The 18,693-nt window shown below is 46.3% G+C and overlaps 5 protein-coding genes across 9 annotated transcripts in view; 3 read left to right on the forward strand and 2 right to left on the reverse strand.

The window, feature by feature from the left end:
* Positions 1–584, reverse strand: part of cdc123 (cell division cycle 123 homolog (S. cerevisiae)) — a 3,980-nt gene extending 3,396 nt beyond the window's left edge. The window contains exon 1 of the mRNA XM_008316159.3: positions 322–584. Coding sequence (XP_008314381.1) covers positions 322–395 — 74 coding nt within the window. The 5' untranslated portion in view covers positions 396–584. The remainder of the gene's footprint in view (positions 1–321) is intronic.
* Positions 585–720: 136 nt separating this feature from the next.
* Positions 721–4,123, forward strand: nudt5 (nudix (nucleoside diphosphate linked moiety X)-type motif 5). 2 transcript variants are annotated; one of them, XM_008316132.3, is made up of 10 exons: positions 721–927; positions 1,145–1,228; positions 1,620–1,687; positions 1,770–1,822; positions 1,893–2,000; positions 2,284–2,379; positions 2,897–2,998; positions 3,083–3,091; positions 3,176–3,229; positions 3,307–4,123. In XM_008316132.3, exons 2-10 carry the CDS (start codon positions 1,172–1,174, stop codon positions 3,414–3,416), a joined length of 657 nt encoding a protein of 218 aa, XP_008314354.1. In that variant the 5' UTR covers positions 721–927; positions 1,145–1,171; the 3' UTR covers positions 3,417–4,123. The 2 variants fall into 2 exon arrangements, with proteins under 2 accessions (XP_008314354.1, XP_024913297.1); XM_025057529.1 differs by lacking the exon at positions 721–927 and having other exon boundaries at positions 934–1,228.
* LOC103383107 (serine/arginine repetitive matrix protein 2-like) lies at positions 3,992–8,855 on the reverse strand. Of its 4 annotated transcripts, XM_008316131.3 has the most exons (4): positions 8,656–8,855; positions 4,627–7,618; positions 4,478–4,540; positions 3,992–4,388 (listed from the first exon to the last, which is right to left on the reverse strand). In XM_008316131.3, the coding sequence occupies exons 2-4, from the start codon at positions 7,031–7,033 to the stop codon at positions 4,345–4,347; spliced, it is 2,514 nt and encodes an 837-aa protein (XP_008314353.1). In that variant the 5' UTR covers positions 7,034–7,618; positions 8,656–8,855; the 3' UTR covers positions 3,992–4,344. The 4 variants fall into 4 exon arrangements, with proteins under 4 accessions (XP_008314353.1, XP_008314351.1, XP_008314349.1 ...); XM_008316129.3 differs by having other exon boundaries at positions 3,992–4,540; positions 4,627–7,570; XM_008316127.3 differs by having other exon boundaries at positions 3,992–4,540.
* A 2,128-nt stretch (positions 8,856–10,983) lies between these two features.
* Positions 10,984–16,769, forward strand: optn (optineurin). Its single transcript, XM_025057528.1, has 14 exons — positions 10,984–11,139; positions 12,590–12,718; positions 12,828–13,024; positions 13,101–13,244; positions 13,345–13,529; positions 13,604–13,685; positions 13,759–13,874; positions 13,949–14,098; positions 14,191–14,284; positions 14,368–14,511; positions 14,601–14,743; positions 14,839–14,921; positions 15,814–15,945; positions 16,030–16,769. Exons 2-13 carry the CDS (start codon positions 12,607–12,609, stop codon positions 15,924–15,926), a joined length of 1,563 nt encoding a protein of 520 aa, XP_024913296.1. The 5' UTR covers positions 10,984–11,139; positions 12,590–12,606; the 3' UTR covers positions 15,927–15,945; positions 16,030–16,769.
* A 1,742-nt stretch (positions 16,770–18,511) lies between these two features.
* The window catches only part of mcm10 (minichromosome maintenance 10 replication initiation factor), a 7,813-nt gene continuing 7,631 nt past the window's right edge, over positions 18,512–18,693 (forward strand). The window contains exons 1-2 of the mRNA XM_025057195.1: positions 18,512–18,518; positions 18,592–18,690. Coding sequence (XP_024912963.1) covers positions 18,512–18,518; positions 18,592–18,690 — 106 coding nt within the window. The remainder of the gene's footprint in view (positions 18,519–18,591; positions 18,691–18,693) is intronic.

Here is an 18,693-nt window from a genome sequence, read left to right on the forward strand (position 1 = left end):
GCCCCCGAACAAATACAGTTTTATTCACTTTAATTTTCCCACAAATCAAAACGTAAGAAAGGTGGTAGTTAGAAAATACAGAAATACACACAAAAAACAAAGTAGCAGAATTATAATACACACGGTATACGAATAAAAACACTACAGGATACAAGCCAATACAATAAACCAATCCAGTGTTGTTTGTATACGTGTATATAAATGTAATAACACTAAAGACTGTTGTTGTTTTTGTCTGCTAGTCCATTACAGCTATTTTTGATATTTTTGCGTAACAAAACCAACAACACTCCCTCCTGGATTTCACAAAAAAGTATTTACCTTTTAATTGTAAGCTTTTTGAATATAGGATACCAAACCGAGAACTGACAGCTGACAACTTGCTCTTTCTTCATGCTGCAATATCCTGTAATGGAGAAGAGTCCGTCAGCCAATTGTGTCCGACCTTCCCGCCTTCTTCCGGACGTTGTGGACTGTGTGTTACAGGGTTTGTGGTAAATCCTTATATTTTCACCGTGGTTTTTTAAAAATTATATTTCTCTTCAGTTACTAACAAACAACGAGAAGTACGATGTTGTCGAGTCCGTCTAATGTGTTCTTAGGGAGGGTTTTTAGACGTACACAAGTGGGCGTGGCCAAGGCGAACTTCCGGATTTCAACATAGATCGTATGTTCTCATGAGTAGTTGCTCCTCAAGCAAATACAAATACAGTGCCAAACAACATATACTTTCCCGCACATATATTAGCAAAATGTGTATATGACTCGATGACTATACAATCTGTTTGCAAGAGTAGCTTCTTAGTCTGGAATTAAAATGGCACTCGGTGACGTTTGAGACAACCGGAAACGGTAACAAAGTGACACGTCTATATTTTTGACAATCTTCGCTGCCACTAACGAGGAATCTGTGGCGGTTCACGTGAGGTTGGTTTTTCTTAAACTTTGTTGGGTGTTTTTGATGTTTAAAGTCAGTAGTTTTTAAAACTCAAAGTTGTTTTATGGTCAGACGGATAGAAAACTAATGTCCGTGATATTAACCCGAGTCTGTGTTCACAACCCCAGGCTGCTTTACTAGCGGCAGCTAATGCTCACGGCCAGTTTGCGATTACACTGTATTTAACAGCTTTAATTCGTCTTCCAGTCATTTTTGGTCGTCAGAGTATCGACCATGAGCAACAGCGACAGGCCGGAAGTGGCAACGACTCCACAAATAGTGAAGGAGGAGGTACGTTTGTTCTTAATTACACGCACTTTTAGACACAAAGATGCTAACGGTGACCCCCACGTCACGTGACGTCACATTACTTTGGTAAAAAAAAAGGACCGAGGGACTCGCTGAAACACACAATACCCTAACGTTGCTTTCACCATTGGTGACGTGAAGCATTTGTATCAGTGATTAAAGTTCAACAGTTGACTCTGTTGACCTTTAGTCCAGGAGGAAACACCAGGACAGTGTGTTCGATCTTCGTACGTCCATTAAATGAAGTTTCTCAGATTAGTTCCACCTGCTGCATGTCCTGATCTGGAGAAAATACCCAGGCGTGATCTGGTGCCCCACACTTTGAGAAACCAGCCACAGCCTCGTGATCCTGTCTGTGTTGTCTTTGTTCCAGCCCATTGCAGCTGGTAAATGGTTGAAATTGGAGAATACAACATATGTGGACCCAGCTGGAAACAGCAGGTAGTGTTGAGTCATCATGTGCTTTCACAGCCAACACGTGGCTTTTTGGGTCTCTGTTTGAGGTCTTGTCTCCTTCCATCAGAGTCTGGGAGACGGTGAAGAGGACGACCCGCCAACCCAACGCACAAGTGGATGGTAACTGCGTGTGTGTGGGTTGTCAGTTTGTTGTTGTTGGAAAAGCAACGCAGCTTATTTTCTTCTACAGGTGTCGGAATAATTGCATTCCTGAAGCGGACGCTTCACAGAGACTGTGTGGTCCTGGTAAAGCAGTTCCGTCCTCCACTGGGAGGCTACACTCTGGAATTTCCCGCAGGTCAGATATTTTCCATTAAGCTTTCACATGTAAATGACCCACGGCCTGGTACCAGGTGACCCACGGCCCGGTCCCATGGGACCCACGGCCTGGTACCAGGGGACCCACGGCCTGGTACCAGGTGACCCACGGCCTGGTACCAGGTGACCCACGGCCCGGTCCCATGGGACCCACGGCCTGGTACCAGGGGACCCACGGCCTGGTACCAGGTGACCCACGTCCTGCGGCCATGATTCGTCCATTCCGGACTGACTCATCGTCCTTGACTTCCTGTCGTCCCCAGGCTTGATTGACGAGGGAGAAACAGCAGAAGCCGCTGCTCTGAGGGAGCTGAAGGAGGAGACGGGCTACAGAGGTGAAGTCGTGGGAGTCACTCCAGGTACGACACACAGTCTGTTGTCTGTTCGGAGACTCCAGGTACCAGCTCCCCTCAACACCTGTGTTCAAAGTTACCAGGCTGCAACTTTTGTCAGATTTTTCTTGTGTCACGAGGAAACATCCAGATACCAGTGATCAACACAGCTCCATTCTTCCACTGGACACTGTGTGGCGCTGTCTCCCTCTCTGGTTATTTTACGCATGTCAACACAGCTCCATTCTTCCACTGGACACTGTGTGGTTTTATATGATCAATATATTTGTTTATATCCATGTTTTTGATCTTTAGGTTTAATGTAATTAAATGAATAGTTAATTTCTCTGTTGATGACCAGATCAGACTGGTCTCTTGACGCACCACTGTATTTATTGTCTAAAATAGTGTGTACAGTAGTGTGAACAAACATGAGTTCATGTGTTGTTGTTGTTGTTGTTGTTGTTGTGGACCCTGTGCTGTGTCAGTGTGTGAGTGTCAGTAGTGATGACTCTGCTGTGGTGTTGTTGTACTGGTCCTGTAGTGACCTGCCTTGACCCTGGCCTGTCTAACTGCACCACTCAGATCATCCTGGTCAACATCAACGGTGATGAGGTGGAGAATATAAACCCCACCCAGCAGTTGGGTGAGTGGTCACTGAGTCAAACCTAACACTGCTGCCACCACCAGTACATGTCTGGAATGACATCTGTGTTCTGTGATTCCACAGGTGACGGAGGTGAGTGGTTTTCCTCTTCTTCTTCTTCTTCTTCTAATTGGTCAGGGTGATTCAGTCTCACCTGGCCTTCATCTCTGCCGTCAGAATTTGTGGAGGTTGTTCATCTGCCTTTGGATGAATTTCAGACCAAACTTGACGGTGAGAGCCCAGTGATGCGGCCTAGTCTGTGGTCATCACGCCGCCGTGCGCTCACACTCTGTGGTTTCATCCTGCAGATCTGCTGAAGAAAGAGAAACTCGTGGTGGACAGCAAGGTCTACATCTTCGCCATGGGGATGGCCCAGGCCTTCTTCAAGCCCAGGGAGCTTCCTGTCCTGAAGCAGTGAACCCCAAACCTTTAGTCACAGGGAAATGTCAGAGGACATGTGTGTCCTAGTGACACCGTGTGGGCCAGAAGCCCACGTGGGCCAGAAAACCCTTCATCTTTAAGTTAAAGTAATGAGAATGAACTGGTGCCTCAACCAACCAGCTACTGAGATACATCTCATCTCTACAACTAGTATCCTATCACAATGAGATACCTTATCATTATGAGATACCATCTCATTACTTTGACTCAGAGACGTAGGATTTTTTTCATCACTCTCTAGAACGTTCTAGTGTGAAGAATAAGCTGTGAATCTTTCCAGTCTGTATGAATAATGACCACCGTACTGTGGGGCAACAGTGCAAACCAACCAACCAATCAGAGAACACCAGTCAGTGTAAATAAACACATCCCACCGTGAAGTACCGTTGTCGTGAAGAACCTAAAGGTACTGCACGATTGGTCCCAGCTTTGGTGTCCTGTGATTCATCGGCCAATAACAGTCCTCGGTTCTCACGGGATTTTATTTGTTTTTATATCTACAGACCTGTTTAACATTCCTGACACATGCTACCTAAACATTTCTGCCTGTTGTTTTGGAGGAGGATCATTAACAGTTACTTATCTGAAAACAGAAAATTTAGTTTGAATGTCCGTTTATTTTAGATTAAAACATTTGTAAACGAATCAAAAATTGTTCAATAAAAAAAAAAGAAGAACCAGAAATCAACGTTTCAACATGTGCTCTTAATGCCCTGAACTGTGTCCTTGCTACTATTAACTGAATCAACTAAAGGAGACTGGGGGGGGTCACAGACGTCGTCGTCGTCTTCAAATACGAACACGTGAAACAGTTTAATTGACATCCAAAATACACATTATTCTTCAGTTGTGTGGAGCGCTGTCTTCAGACCCGCACCTCCTCCCTGTGACCCGGGTCACTGTCCTCACTGCGACAGTCTGTGAGGGGAGTCGTCTCTCCTTCTGAACTCTGTCATGAAAAAGCAGAGAGAGAAGATGTTCCTGTACCTGTTCCTGTGTCCGTGCTGTAGAACTGGTCAGTGAAAACACAACTGTCACCTTTTCTTGACCTCGACCCGTGCGTCTTCTCTGACCACTTGTAACCTTCACCCACGTAGTTTCCTGTGGCAAGAATGAGGAGGAATCAGGAAAACGACGCCACTGTTAAAAAGTCTCTTTTTTGGTCTAAGACTTAAACAAGAACAAACTTGTATTCCTGGCACTGCTGCGATTGGTCGCCTTCCTCCACTCCAACGCTTCCATCTTGGATCTCTTCATCAGGATGGTGTCTGAATGTTTGGAGTTTGGCCTCCGCTTCCGTCTCCTGTGGTGGGTGTGGTCTTGGTCATGTGGACGCTCCTGGTTTGGAGACACCTTGTCGCGTCTGGTCCTGTCCTCGTCGTGAGAAGACGTTGCTGGTGTCGTGTTTGTCTTTGGTCCTTTATTCCTGGACCCGGCCGTGTCCTTTGTGGCGGTCCAATGTCTTTTGTCTCTTCTGGTAGGGTAGTAACTATTTTCCCAGTCTCGTTTCAGTGGCTCCCGGACTGACGCTTTTCTGGGTGCGTTGTGCGTTTTGTCTTCTGTCTTTGTGTGACGTGACGATGCGGGGTAAAAATGAGAAATCCTCCGTTTCGATGAGAACAAATGGCTTTCTGGGGTTTTAGAAGAACTAGGTTCAGTGATGGTTTCTCTAGGTGGTGACGGACCTCGGGGCGGAGACCTGCTGCCACTGAACTGGTCGCTCACACGTGCCGGTGAAATCTCTCTTGAAAAGCGTTTGGGGTCAGACTCCGTTGTTGTAATCCCGTTCTCTCCTCTGATCACCGTGGACGGCTGTAAAGAGTCCTGACCCCGAGGGGGAATCAAAGTAGGACCAACTAAACTGGACTCCTCCGCGTCTGTGCACTCTCCGTACAACTGTACGGGTGTTTTAGGCTTTTGACTTGAAGACACCGACTGGGGCACTGGTTTCCTTTGAACTGCTGGATCAGAGTCTTTGAAGTGTTTCTGCCCGTTGGTGTTCACGTGGACGTGCCTGGTGGCGTCATCAGGTTTGCTCAGCAGTCTTCTGTTTTCTGTTCCTGGGGACCGTGGAGAAGTGACCTTTGTTTTAGCCAATGAATCGTGAGGCTCGGGAGACGACAGCGACGTTTCTAAGGAGTGTGCCGTTTGTGTGTGATCGTTTCCCTCTGATCTTGGAGAGACTGGCTCACTCTCGTCCATGCTGTCCACGGTGACCGTGTCCGAATCACTTATGATGATACTTTCTTCTAAGACGTCACGGCTGCTAGTTACTTCTTGACTGAGTGTATCAGAAAGTGCGGGCAGCGGCCGTAGTGAAGACCTGGATCTCGGCCACTCGGCCCCTCCGCTGTAGCTGTGCTCGCTGTCGCCCTCTGTGTCAGAACAAATGATTACTATATTTTGCGGTTTTGACGTCTTCTCTTTTTTGTTCTTGGATTGGTCATGCTTCGTGCTGGCTTTTTCTTCTATTAGCTCTCTGAGTCTGAGGGTCCAGCTGGGTTTGCCTGACCCCCCCCTCCCTCCACCTTGGACAAGTCCAGCTTCGTTTTCAGGTGGAGGTGGATCCGTCTTCTTTTTGCACAGATGTTGGGACACCGTCAAGTTGTTGTATCTCAAATCTGACCCATAGTCACAGCTGTCCTCCGTGTCACTGCTGCAGGACTCTCTCTCTCTCCTTGGACTCATCCACTCCGACAGATCTTGAACTCTGTCAACGGCAGCTTTTGATTCTAAGAAGTCGACAACCGTGTCAAACAGCTGGATCGACTCCGATGCAGCCGCCACACCCAGACGTGTGGTGCTGCTGGCACCGCCGCCGTCCTCGGCTTCACAGTCACCGTCTGCCACGGTGTTCGCCGGGACATTCTGGTCTCCGTCACTTGGTTCAAACTGAAGGTCTAACACGCTCAGAAGTACGACAAAGGAGTCGTCATCAGACTCCTCGTTATCAGAAACTCTACTGACGGAGTCTCTGCCATCGTCACATCCCGGAGATAGTGCCTGACCATAACTTTCACACAGCGCCATCATCTGGGGATTGTCATCATCACTTAGACATTCGTAGTCTGGCTCCTGAGGACATTGTGGACTGCGTGAATCCTCAGATATGTCCTCATATTTTGGGTCTTTCAGAGGGGCCAGAGCAGGAGCTTTATCCATGGGGCGTTCATTACACCAGACTCCCAAAAGATCAGGGTGGTCTACAGACATTGATATCACATTACAGATTTGAATGTGATCGAGCGATGAATTCTCTGTTGGACTCGGTGAGTATTTTGCCGATGCAGGTGCATCGATGTCCCTTGGACTGTAGAAAGGTTCGACTCCCGGCACAGGTGTGCTCTGTTCTAAGCCACGTTTGGCTGTGGCAGCTCGACTCCTCTGATAGTCTTCCAGCTCCTCTGTAATCAGTCGCTGAATGTCTTCATCAGTTGGTGGAGGTCTTTGTTGATGTTCTGAGTTAGGGTCACCGTCTTTCTGACGGACTCTCCGATGACCGTGACACCAGTGTATAACGGTCCTGGGATCGCTGCCGTCATTGGAGCACAGTTCTGATCCGAGCCGCCCATATAAGGACGGATGGGATGCCATCGTTTTCAAAGCTCTTCTATTCTGTTAGTAGAATTTCGAACTTCAACTAAGATTGACAAGGATCGTGTAAAGGAAATGGATTAGCGCCACCTGCCTCAGTGATAACCCCCGGTGCCACAGAGGAGCTGAAACAGAAGTGACCCGGGCTTTGCCGCGGGGCTCCGCCCTCTTTTTTTCAGGACCCTAGACTCTGTCAGGGGCTTTTCTTGGTGTTTCCCGTCACAGCTGATACAAAGAGTCAAAGAGACTCCTTGGTGAAAACTGTCCGGAGGTGAGTGCGGGTGCTGGAGGCCAGAGTCCGTTACATGCTGATGGAACCTTTGAGGATATTGCATGTGTGCGTCGTTCTGCGGCCAATACATAAAACCAGACTCTTCCAGTTCTTTTTGGGATCTTGATGAGCTACTACGTTGACTTTAGGTCCAGATGCGAGGTTTGTCAACTTCAATGGTACAACGACTTTCTGCTGATGAGCACCATCCCTGCTTCCACCTTGGACTTCAGGGTAGACTCCCCCTGGCTGCTGGGATGTCCAGACTGCATTGCACGGAGAAAAAACCTTTAGGTGACTTTAGTTTGACTTTTCTAGAAAACAAAGAAAAAATAGCATGTTATGATCTGGCTTTTCTCCCACAAGTGAAACTCAAGTGAGGATCATTTTCTCATCTACTCACAAACACACCAGCTGCTATGACAAAAGCTAAAGCAGAGACAGCATTTTTGGATCTCCTGTGGCCAACGCTCCAGGAGATTAATACAACAAAACAAAACGAGTCCCTGGACGAGCCCTGGTTCTGGTTCTGGTGCTGGTGTATGAGCTCAGACCATTTCACAGGTCATCTCAGCTATAGGTGTAAGTAAACCTCCATCCACTGAAGTATCACAACATCTCCTATCTGTCCATTTATTATTTGAAGACACCGTGTAAAACAATATTAGCCAACGTATACTTCAAACAAGTATTTCCCCATGGAGCCAGCAACAGAAGTCGATGTACCACATGTGATCTGCATACCAGAGTTTGAGAACCTCTAATCTAAAACGTCCCTTGTCCGCCATTAAAGCAGAGGAGCAGGAAGTCCTTCCGTCGTTCGGATAACCTCAGAGTTCCTCAGTCTTTGGAGGATGTTCCAGTCTTTAACAGAACATCGAACCACTGCGAAAACGCAAACTGTGAGTCTGGGACGTCGTCTTCAAAGGACCTCGGGTCCACGAACCCCTGAAGTTGCGGTGTCAAAGCTAGTATCCAAAAGCGTTGAGCCGTAAAGTTCTGACGATTAAAGAGGATCCACATCCACTGCTCAAGTTTCAAATGTCTTTTTCTCTGCTTTTAAACTCGTCTTTAACATTTCACAACATTTCACAACCAAACCTACCGCCCAGGTTGGACCTCAGAGCTAACCCCCGAACCTCAGAGCTAACCCCCGAACCTCAGCGCTAACCCCCGAACCTCAGAGCTAACCCCGACAACAAAGCCCTTAAAAAGTCAAACATTTATCCAAATTATTTAAAAACATGTGAATTACGGTGTTGACGTTCACCCTCCTTTTAACACGAGTTACAACGGAAACACTCTCGCCATTTTTTAAAAACGTACAAACTTGTCTAACTTTAACTTTTACCTATTTATTCAACATAAAGTTTTTGACGCTCCAAAGGTTCCGTTTCCACATGAACGTCCGCGACTGTTGAGTCGTAGAAAAAGCCAAACCTTTATCCAGACGATTTAAAAAAAAAACAATCCACAAAAACGTCAGTTACTTAGCTTTCACTTTGTCAGACAGGGAGGAGCTCTCGGTGCGTTCCGTCAAACAAACTTCTGCTCAGAGCGACGTTTGTACCGTCACCCCGCACCACTCACTTCCGGTTGGTTATATATAAATATATATATTATGGCATGCCGTTCAGGAAATCAATCCTTGAATATATATAAAAAGTCTGAATATATATACAGAAAATTGAAACCTTGAAAAAATTGAAATCGAAAAGAATAAGAACAGATTCATCAGATGGTTAACGATCTAAGATCATTGTTGTGCGGGATTCAGAGTGACGTAATGACAATATAAGGGTGATTGAAAAAATGTTATAATTCGTTATAAATACTTTGGAAATATATTATTTCTATATGTTACTATTTGGTAACGCTGTCCAATGGCTGACGACCATTACTTACGTCTCCCAGAAAAGAAAAGAGCAACAGTAACGCAAAGAGTGATTTATGTTCATCTTTATTTAAAGATTGATAGCTGCCATGTGACGTAGTGAACTGTGTTGTCTTTAAAATATTGATTTGTTCACAGGTTCCTTGTCGACCCGTGGACAACGTGTTGTTCTGTACCGGCTTGTTCGTTCTTTCTTCCGCGTTGCGAGTGAAGCGAGGTCCGTAAAGAAAGTATAAGAAGTAACGAAGAGTGAACAGAGACAGACGTTCGTACAGAAGCCGCTTGTGTCGCTTTGATGTGGGCACGAGATACAGGAGCCCGGCCGGTGGTGCAGACGGAGCTCCACTGTTCACTGTGGTGATGGGTTCACAGCAGAGGTCACATTTGGTTGTGTGCAGTGGTGCAGTGGTGCAGTGGTGCAGTGTCACAAGGACAAGTAGTTCACTTTGTTTTCCTTTCCTGACACCGGCATTTCCTCCAAGGACATGAGCATCGTGAATTCGTTCGTCAACGACGTCTTTGAACGCATCACCTCCGTTTGTTGGCTCATTACAACAAACGATCCACCGACACGTCCAGGGAGCTCCAGACCGCTGTCCGTCTGCTGTGTCTGGACCAGGGCCGTCACCAAGTACACCAGCTCCAAGTAAACCGTGTCCAACTCCACTCTGACACCAACCCACGGACCACAGAAGGAAAGAACAGATTCCTGGGAAAATGAATGAAACAGTGTCAAGCTGTCAATCAAACTCCATGAATGACAGCTGAGAATGAAGTACTACTGCAATGATATGTAATACTCTGGTGAAATAGACAGAGTACTGACGTCAGAGCTGTCACAGTACAGTCACTCAGACGAGTCATCTGAAAAACTTTACTTCTTGGTTGTTTTTTATCTGCTGCCCCCTACAGACTGAAAACCAGAACTGAAAAAAAAGAGAGAGGACGTTACCGACTGCGACCACTAGATGGTGCATTGGAGAGTACTGGTAGATTTTGTTCTGAAGTAATCTAAGAAATGAACAAACGTCTCTGGATGGATGGACGGATGGATGGATGTTGGATGGATGGATGGATGTTGGATGGATGGATGGATAGATGTTGGATGGATGGACAGATGAATGGATGTTGGATGGATGATGGATGTTAGATGGATGGGTGTTGGATGGATGTTGGATGGATGATGGATGTTAGATGGATGGGTGTTCGATGGATGGATGTTGGACGGATGAATGTTGGATGGATGGATTATGGATGTTGGATGGATGGATGTTGGATGGATGGATGGATGACTTGTCTCTCGAACCATATTTAAATAAATACCAGAGGTAGATGTGCTCATACTGTATCCATGGTCGTATTTTATTATTCTCACATTGGTTTTGTCTTCAGTCGTCGTTTATGTGACGTCATCATCGTAGGTCGGACGGACATTTCAAAATAAAAGCCCTGTGGCAGTTGAAGGATGGACGATCGATCGCTGCTGCACGTGTGTATTTTTGTCATGTTTTCCTGGAACTGTTTTGTTTTGTTTTTTATGTTAAAAAAAAACTCGAAACATTTTTGTTTTATTTTGCCCCAGATATAGGACCACGGGGAAAATATATATTTGAAATAATTGTCGGTTGTTTTTGTTTGTTTTTGTTTTTTTAAAATTACAGCGTTTTGTTGACAGGTCTCTAAGGCAGTGAAGACTGAACGATATAATAAAAGTGAAGCTGTGACGTCATCGCTCGAACCCGCCCCACCGCTTGTCTCCGTTAAGATACACCGTCTATTTTAATTTGTAAAATATCTGCCGGAAGTACGTGATTCCTTGGGATGACTTAACGTCGCTCCAAACCAGAAACATCGGTACAAGGTTGTTCAACACCGCTGGAGTCTGATTCCGCTGCTGGACAGGTTTATTCCGTGGTCGCGGAACTACACAGCAGACCGAAGGTGAGGTCACGGAACTTTACGGCCTTTCACTCCCCCAGTGTCGCAGTTGGTCGCTGTGTTTGTGCCGTAGTCACTGGAACTTGTCCGTCTCACCGACGGGCCCAGAAAGGAAAGTGAAACTTTTGTAGCACCGTTTGTTCTGTGCGTGTTTTATGTCTATAACGATAATAACGCTCGTCGTGACTGTGAAATACGTCAACAACACTTTTATTCTGCTGTCTCGTCACAGACACGGTCACATACAGTATATAACACCGCTGTGGTGTCCCCTGGCGACCACACTGTGTACAACACTCTCGGTGTTCGGTGTTATGGTTCGCAGTGGATTATCGACTGCAGCCGTGGAAGTACAAGTGTAGTACACTCCACTCAACGACCGCAGATAAAACACTCTTGGTCACCGTGGGTTCGACGGCGCTCGTGTCGCCAAGTTAACCAATCACCTTTCACTGTAGGCGGGCTCTCGTCTGTTTTCTTCCGGATAAATGACTCAGTGCCTGGCTTCAGTGTGACGACGAATCATTTCTTAGTCGCTGTAAAACGCACGTTTCTATTCACATTCACATTTACGTCAAAAAATCCCATAATCGAATAAAAACACGTCCTGTGTCAGAAAAACAGTGAGAATGAAAATATACTCTCTAGTGTATACTTCAGTGTTCTGTCACGGTATACTCTAGTGTACACTTCAGTGTACTTTCACGGTATACTCTAGTGTACACTTCAGTGTACTTTCACGGTATACTCTAGTGTATACTTCAGTGTACTTTCACGGTATACTCTAGTGTACACTTCAGTGTACTTTCACGGTATACTCTAGTGTACACTTCAGTGTCCTGTCACGGTATACTCTAGTGTATCCTTCAGTGTACTGTCACGGCTAGTGTATACTTCAGTGTACTGTCACGGTATACTCTAGTGTATACTTCAGTGTACTGTCACGGTATACTCTAGTGTATACTTCAGTGTACTGTCACGGTATACTCTAATGTATACTTCAGTGTACTGTCACGGTATACTCTAGTATATACTTCAGTGTACTGTCACGGTATACTCTAGAGTATACTTCAGTGTACTGTCACAGTATACTGAACCATTCTACACATGTATGAGTTTATTATCTACCCAATAGACTCCAGTCAGTAGCGCCACCTTCAGGTTGGATCTGAGGTCACTTGTTAAACAGTTTCTTAAAGCGACAGTACAGCATGAAGCAATGATCATCAATTCAATTCTTCCAAGACAGAGCTAACGCTACACAGTCACACCTGACCCTGTGGGCTGGTCTGTGGTGCAGTGGGTCTGTCAGTCAGCCCTCTGTCTCTGCAGAGCAGAGTCTGACTCTCCCACCTTTTCAGAGGTCAGGGTCAGGGTCAGGGTCAGGCTGACACTCTTTTGAAGAGTGATGGGGTGAAACAGGAAGTGACTTGGTTCTTATTTTTGCTCCTAGTTTCTCCTGCGGAGACCATGGCGTCAGGAGGCCCCGTCATGAACGGCCGATCTCCCTCTCAGTCCTGTACGCTGGAGGAAACGCTGCAGCAGATGAACGTTCTCATCCAGGAGAACCGTGAGCTGAAAGGTGAAGGTTTGACCGCAGCTTTTAGAGCGTCCTGCTGGTGGGTCAAAGGTCAACCTCAAAGATGACCGATTGACTGTTGACGTCTCTCTCCGTCTCTCGTCTGTCCTAGAGGCCTTACGTCAGACCAACCTGACAATGAAGGAGAGATTTGAGGGTCTTTCTGCGTGGCGCGAAAAGCAGCGAGAAGAGCGGAACTTCCTGGAGAGCCGTCTGGAGGAGGCGCGGGGCCACATGGAGACCCTGAACCACCAAAACCAGGACCTGAGGAGGAAGCTGGAGGAGGCGACAAGAAGAGCGAGAGACGCAGTGAGTTGACAGTTGGCTGTGACACGCCCTCAGCACTGTGACCTCTGTGACCTCTGACCTGACACCTGCTCTCCAGGTTCAGACCGCAGAGCTCGAAGGACTGCGTGGCCAGATTGTTCGTTTGCAGGCGGAGAAGAACGACCTGGTGGCCATGAACAGCGAGCTGAGGCTGAAGGCCGACGAGTCGCTCGACTCCTTCATCGAGGTCATCAGAGTTCAGGTAAAACTCAGACCCAAACAGTGCAGAGCGTGTGGCTCTTCTTCGGTGGTGTCGTCACCATAGAACACTGATCTGTGATCGTCTACATCGGTCTCTTCAGGACGAATGTGCCAACGGCGTCAGTGAGGCCCACGGCTCGCTGGGCGACAGCAGCCCGGAGCAGAGCTCAACGCTGTCCCCGCTGGACAACAAGGATATGACCGTGAGCCAGCTGCTCCTGTCCCTGAGGAAGGAACGTCAGCGTGGCGATCAGCTGCAGGAGGAGCTTCAGCGCTCCGCCGTCAGGTAACGCCGGGACGTCAGAGTCGGAGAGCGTTAGGAGAAAAACTGAACGAACGTTTTGATATTTTTCCAAACAGAATAATAGATCTGGAGCAGAAACGGAGAACGAACGACAGCTCAACACAGACGGAAACCAAAGACGACGCTGGGAAGGACAAGGTCCACTTCATCTTCATCTCTTCTCTCTACTGCCTCCTCCTGGTCATCAACTGTTCGTTTCTTTATGTTTCAGGCAGCGTCTGAGGTGGAGAACCTGAAGTCTCAGGTGATGAGTTTGTACAAAGAGCTGCAGCAGGCCCAGAGCAAACTGAACCAGGCGGAAGGCATGAAGAAGAACCTGCAGGACAGGTACAGGTTCACCAGGTTCCCGAGGACCAGGTGAACGCTGCGGACGGAAAGCATTCAACGTTGTCTCCCTGCAGATACCGAGAGGTGGAGCAGGATGTGGTCACTCTGAGAGCTCAGCTGGTGGAGAACCAGACCATCAGGTCGGAGAACGACCGACTGAAGCTGCAGCTGGACAGCATGCAGGTCCAGAACCAGCTGGAGCAGAAGAAAGCAGGAGAGGAGAGGTCAGGGGTCGATCCCAAAACCAGCTAGAGTACAGATTTCAACACTGTGACTGTGTGAGGAACCAGAACCTTTAACCAGAACCTGTGTCCAGGAACAACCTGTGTCAGCTGAAGGACGCCTACACCAAACTGTTTGAAGACTACACCGAGCTGAAGGAGGAGGAGGGCAAGAAGAAGAAGGAGGAGGTGGGCGAACGGGCAGCCGCCCGGGGTATCGTGTGGCCAATCGCAGCGTTGTCTGGCTGACCTTTGCCCTCTGTGTTCTGCAGTGCTCTCTGGTGGACGACCTCCAGGCTCGTCTGACGGCGGCCGAAGAAGCGCTGGCGTCCAAACAGGCCAAGATGGACGACATGAAGCAGGAACTGTTCCAGAAGGAGAAGGAGCTGGAGACCGTATCTGTGTTCCAGGCCCAGGTTTTCTGCACTCTGACTCCCACCTCGGGCTCAGGCTCAGACTTCTGGGTCGCAGCCCACAGCTCTGGTTGTCTCCTGTGTTTTTTCAGGCCGAGGTCTACTCCTCAGACTTCTACGCCGAACGGGCGGCGAGAGAGAAGCTCCACGAAGAAAAGGAACGCCTGGCCGCTCAGCTGGAGTACGTGAAGAAGCAGAACAGTCAGCTGCAGGAGGAGGTGGACTCACTGGGCCGGTACGGGACTAACGAGAACCACAGGGTCAGTGCGGCCCGCTGGAAGGTTTGGTCAGTACTTCACACTCACGTACCTGTTTACTTGACTTCTCCAGTCACTCACTGAATGAGATGCAGCGGAGACACGTTTCTCTGGGAGGAAATCAACATGGACCTGCTGCCACCCTGGCAGGAAGAGGTACTGCAGTAGAACCGTAGAAAAGAATTCTACTACTACTACTACTACTACTACTAGTACTAGATAAACCAAATACTCACCACTGTATATACTGACTACTGCGGTTCAGACGAAGCTGCTGAAGTCAAATGATTTAAGTGACAGCTGGACCTTTCTACATGGTGTCACCTGGTACATGGGTGGGTCAGTCAGACACTGGTCACTCTGCTCAGTCAGTCCTCCTTGTTGTCTGTAGCATTAGTTTCATAACCTTGTTAGAAAACTCCCATGATGCACCAAACAAACTAAGTGACCAAGCATCTCCGTAATGATATAAAATGACTAACTCTTCACTAACTTTTCACTAACTCTTGACTAACTTTTCACTAACTCTTTACTAACTCTTCACTAACTCTTCACTAACTTTTCACTAACTCTTGACTTAACTTTTCTCTTCACTAACTTTTCACTAACTCTTGACTAACTTTTCACTAACTCTTTACTAACTCTTCACTAGCTCTTTACTAACTCTTGACTAACTCTTCACTAAGTCTTTACTAACTCTTGACTAACTTTTCACTAACTTTTTACTAACTCTTCACTAGCTCTTTACTAACTTTTCACTAACTCTTGTAACTTTTCACTAACTCTTTTTACTAACTCTTCACTAGCTCTTTACTAACTTTTCACTAACTCTTGACTAACTTTTCACTAACTCTTTACTAACTTTTCATTAACTCTTTACTAGCTCTTTACTAACTCTTCTACTGATAAAAGGTACATGCCACCTAGTGGTACTAGTTAAAAGGTTACCACCAGTTCATGTCCTGATGAGATGCTGGACTGACGTCAGTGACCAGGTGTTTGTTACCAGGTGACTGAGGAGGTTCTAAAGGGTTTCTGTGACCTGCAGGTTCTGACTGGCAGCACCAGGACTACATTCCTGAACATGCCTGTCCCAAATGCAACGAGATCCTCCCAGACCTGGACTCCCTGCAGATCCACATCATGGACTGCATCAACTAGTCCACGCTGACACCTGTCTGTGAGTGTCTGAACTCACACCTTCAGCACCTTCATCCAGATCTGCCTTGGTTCTGACCCGTACCTCTGTCTGTCTCTGTCCCAGGGACGACATCCTGCAGATGAAGACACAGACCCAGAGATAAGAAGAACAACACCTGGTACTCCTGGACCACAGTTAGGCCTGTGGACCAGGGGGAAGGAACCTGGTTCTGTGGCTTAAAATAGTTCTATACATGTTGGTGATGGTTCCGTACGGTTCCTCTCTCTCTCTCTCTCTCTCTCTCTCTAGCTCCTGTTAAAAACTGGTATTAATTACACTGATTTATTTGAACCCCTCCCCTCTCCCCCGGTCTGTAGTTGATGGTTCCGTCTTCCTGTCCTGATAAATGCCACAGACACAGTTGAAGGTCCAACCTTCTGGGGTTTGTCCAACTATCAACCTGGTGTAATAAACGAAGTGAAACAGCAGATGGCGCTGTTCACAGTGAATCACAGCTGATCATATTTTGATAAACAGAAGGTGCATGAACCAAAGATTCCTGTTCACGATCCAAAGTCCAGGTTCCTGACGTTCTTTACCAGAACGGTTCTCCATGACGTTCTCTGTTGTTCTGATGTTCTGTTTTAACATCGAGGGCCAGTCAACCTGTACGAACTGCTAATAAGAAATCAAAGTTGGAATTACGTTTTTTATTTTGGCTGTAAACACATGCTTGACTACTACTACTACTACTACTACTACTACTACATACTAATAATGCAGCACTGCCTTTGATCTGTTGCAAGTATTTTGATCTAAAATAAAATAAAGTTGCAGATCCCGGTGTGATTCCAGTTCAACTTAGTGGATGTCCATTATTCCAAATGCCACATATTTCTCATCTCATCGGTCACACCTTTACGGCGCCCCTAAAGGGACATGAGGGAAACGTCAGTAAATTAATAAGAGTTTCGGTGTAAATATCACTGTCTGTTTACGACAAATAAATCAGTCCTAAATTTAAGCAAATGATCTGGTTGTTCCAATAAACACAAACACATTGAACAGTTAATTTACCCCATTGTTTCCCAAAGACTGGGCCGCGACCCTCGGGTGGTTTATAAATAATGTCTATTGACTTGGGTCGTGAAGGTTGGTGACTTAAAATATGGATCACCAGAAAAAAAAGTTTGGGAAACGCTGATTGGCTCCATTAGTGGTTTATTGTAGCTCAAGGTTGGCTGGAAAAACTGATAGGGTACAAATGTCAACCCTTAAAATTCATTTCGTTCAGTGTGAGGACCTTCACTCACTCAGGTGATTCAAATGAACCGGATCACTTCAGCCACGGTCGGTCAGAGTGATCCAAGTCATTGAGACGATCCCTGCACCAATCTTGGAGGCCTGCTCATGGTCTGATACCAAAGGTTAATTTTTAGTGAATATAACTTCCTTTAAATTGAGTGGAAAATAGAAAAAATACCAGATAAAACAGCTACTCCTACCAACGTGTATGAAATGTAAAATAGTCAAAAAAGTTAAGTTAAAACAAGTGTTTTTATAGTAAGGCATATCGTAGGACAGCTACATGGTTTGACGACATCTAAGTGGGTCCTTCGTTTAGCGCCAGTTTAGATCGTTCGTCTCTGTGTTTGAGGAACAGGATGGTTGTTGTTTGAGTTGGTTTTAACTCTTTATCACTGACTTCTACACTTCATGTTATTAAACCATCACTGTGTGACTACGGTGTAACTGTAACGGAGCCTGTAACGCTGACACTATAACAACAGGACCTAAACGCCGAGGTAAGTTTACTACTGTGGTTTGTCTCATGAAAAAGTGAATTTTTTTTCTGCTTCATCTTTAAACATGTATTAGTTATCGGTGACTTTTCTACTTTTTTACTAAGTGCTCGTGTCGTGTTTTGATTCGTTTGGTCTAAAGCGGTGGTTGAACGTTTAAATCCACGAAGCTCTTGAAATGATCCGCCATTACGACCAGCTTTAAACACAGATGATTTTTTTCACCTTACAGAAGAGACGGTGATGAAAAGTATTTATTTCTTTGACCCACATGAGCCCATTTGTCCGCCGAAGCCACACTATAATATAAGTGTCCTGTTTAATTTATACAGTGACGTAACCTAAAGGCAACTCTGTGTTAAAACAAATAGGGTTTTTTTCCCCCCACAGTATTTGAAAGAACACAGACACAAGAAGGTCTGATTTAATGTAATGGAATATAATGTCACTTCTATGATGTTTATCAGGTTCTCATTACGTTCTGCAGATGCAGGAAAGACGAACTGTACCATAAAAAGAACCAGTACAGAAGAAATGAATGAAATCATCAGCTCATCAATACTTTTTAGATCAAATTCAGATATTGACTTTTTTAAGAACTTTTGTATCATTGAGCAACAAAGGTCAAAGGTGACACTTTTGTGTCAGAACCAAAGAACCTGCCGTGCACTGTGACCTTTATGTTTGTTTAATGATCTGCACTGAGACAACATGAACCAGTGGAACTAAACAGTTCCATCAATCAGAACTGTTCAATCTGTGGTTCTCACCAGATCGGCCCGTCGACCGTCAGGATTCCTGCAATGGACAGTGAGTACTGCAGTAGTACTAGCACATACTCCGCTGTATTCAGAGGTGTTGTCAAACAGTTCTGGTTCTTCAGGTGAGGACGACCTGGACATTTTGACGGCTCTGCTGTCTGAGAGCGAGGCCGTGTCTGTAGAAGAACGAGGAGCTGATGAAGGGCCGGACGACTTTGACCGTC

This window comes from Cynoglossus semilaevis, chromosome 8, assembly GCF_000523025.1.
Source record: "Cynoglossus semilaevis isolate Cse_v1.0 chromosome 8, Cse_v1.0, whole genome shotgun sequence".
In the NCBI taxonomy this organism is placed as follows: Eukaryota; Metazoa; Chordata; class Actinopteri; order Pleuronectiformes; family Cynoglossidae; genus Cynoglossus; species Cynoglossus semilaevis.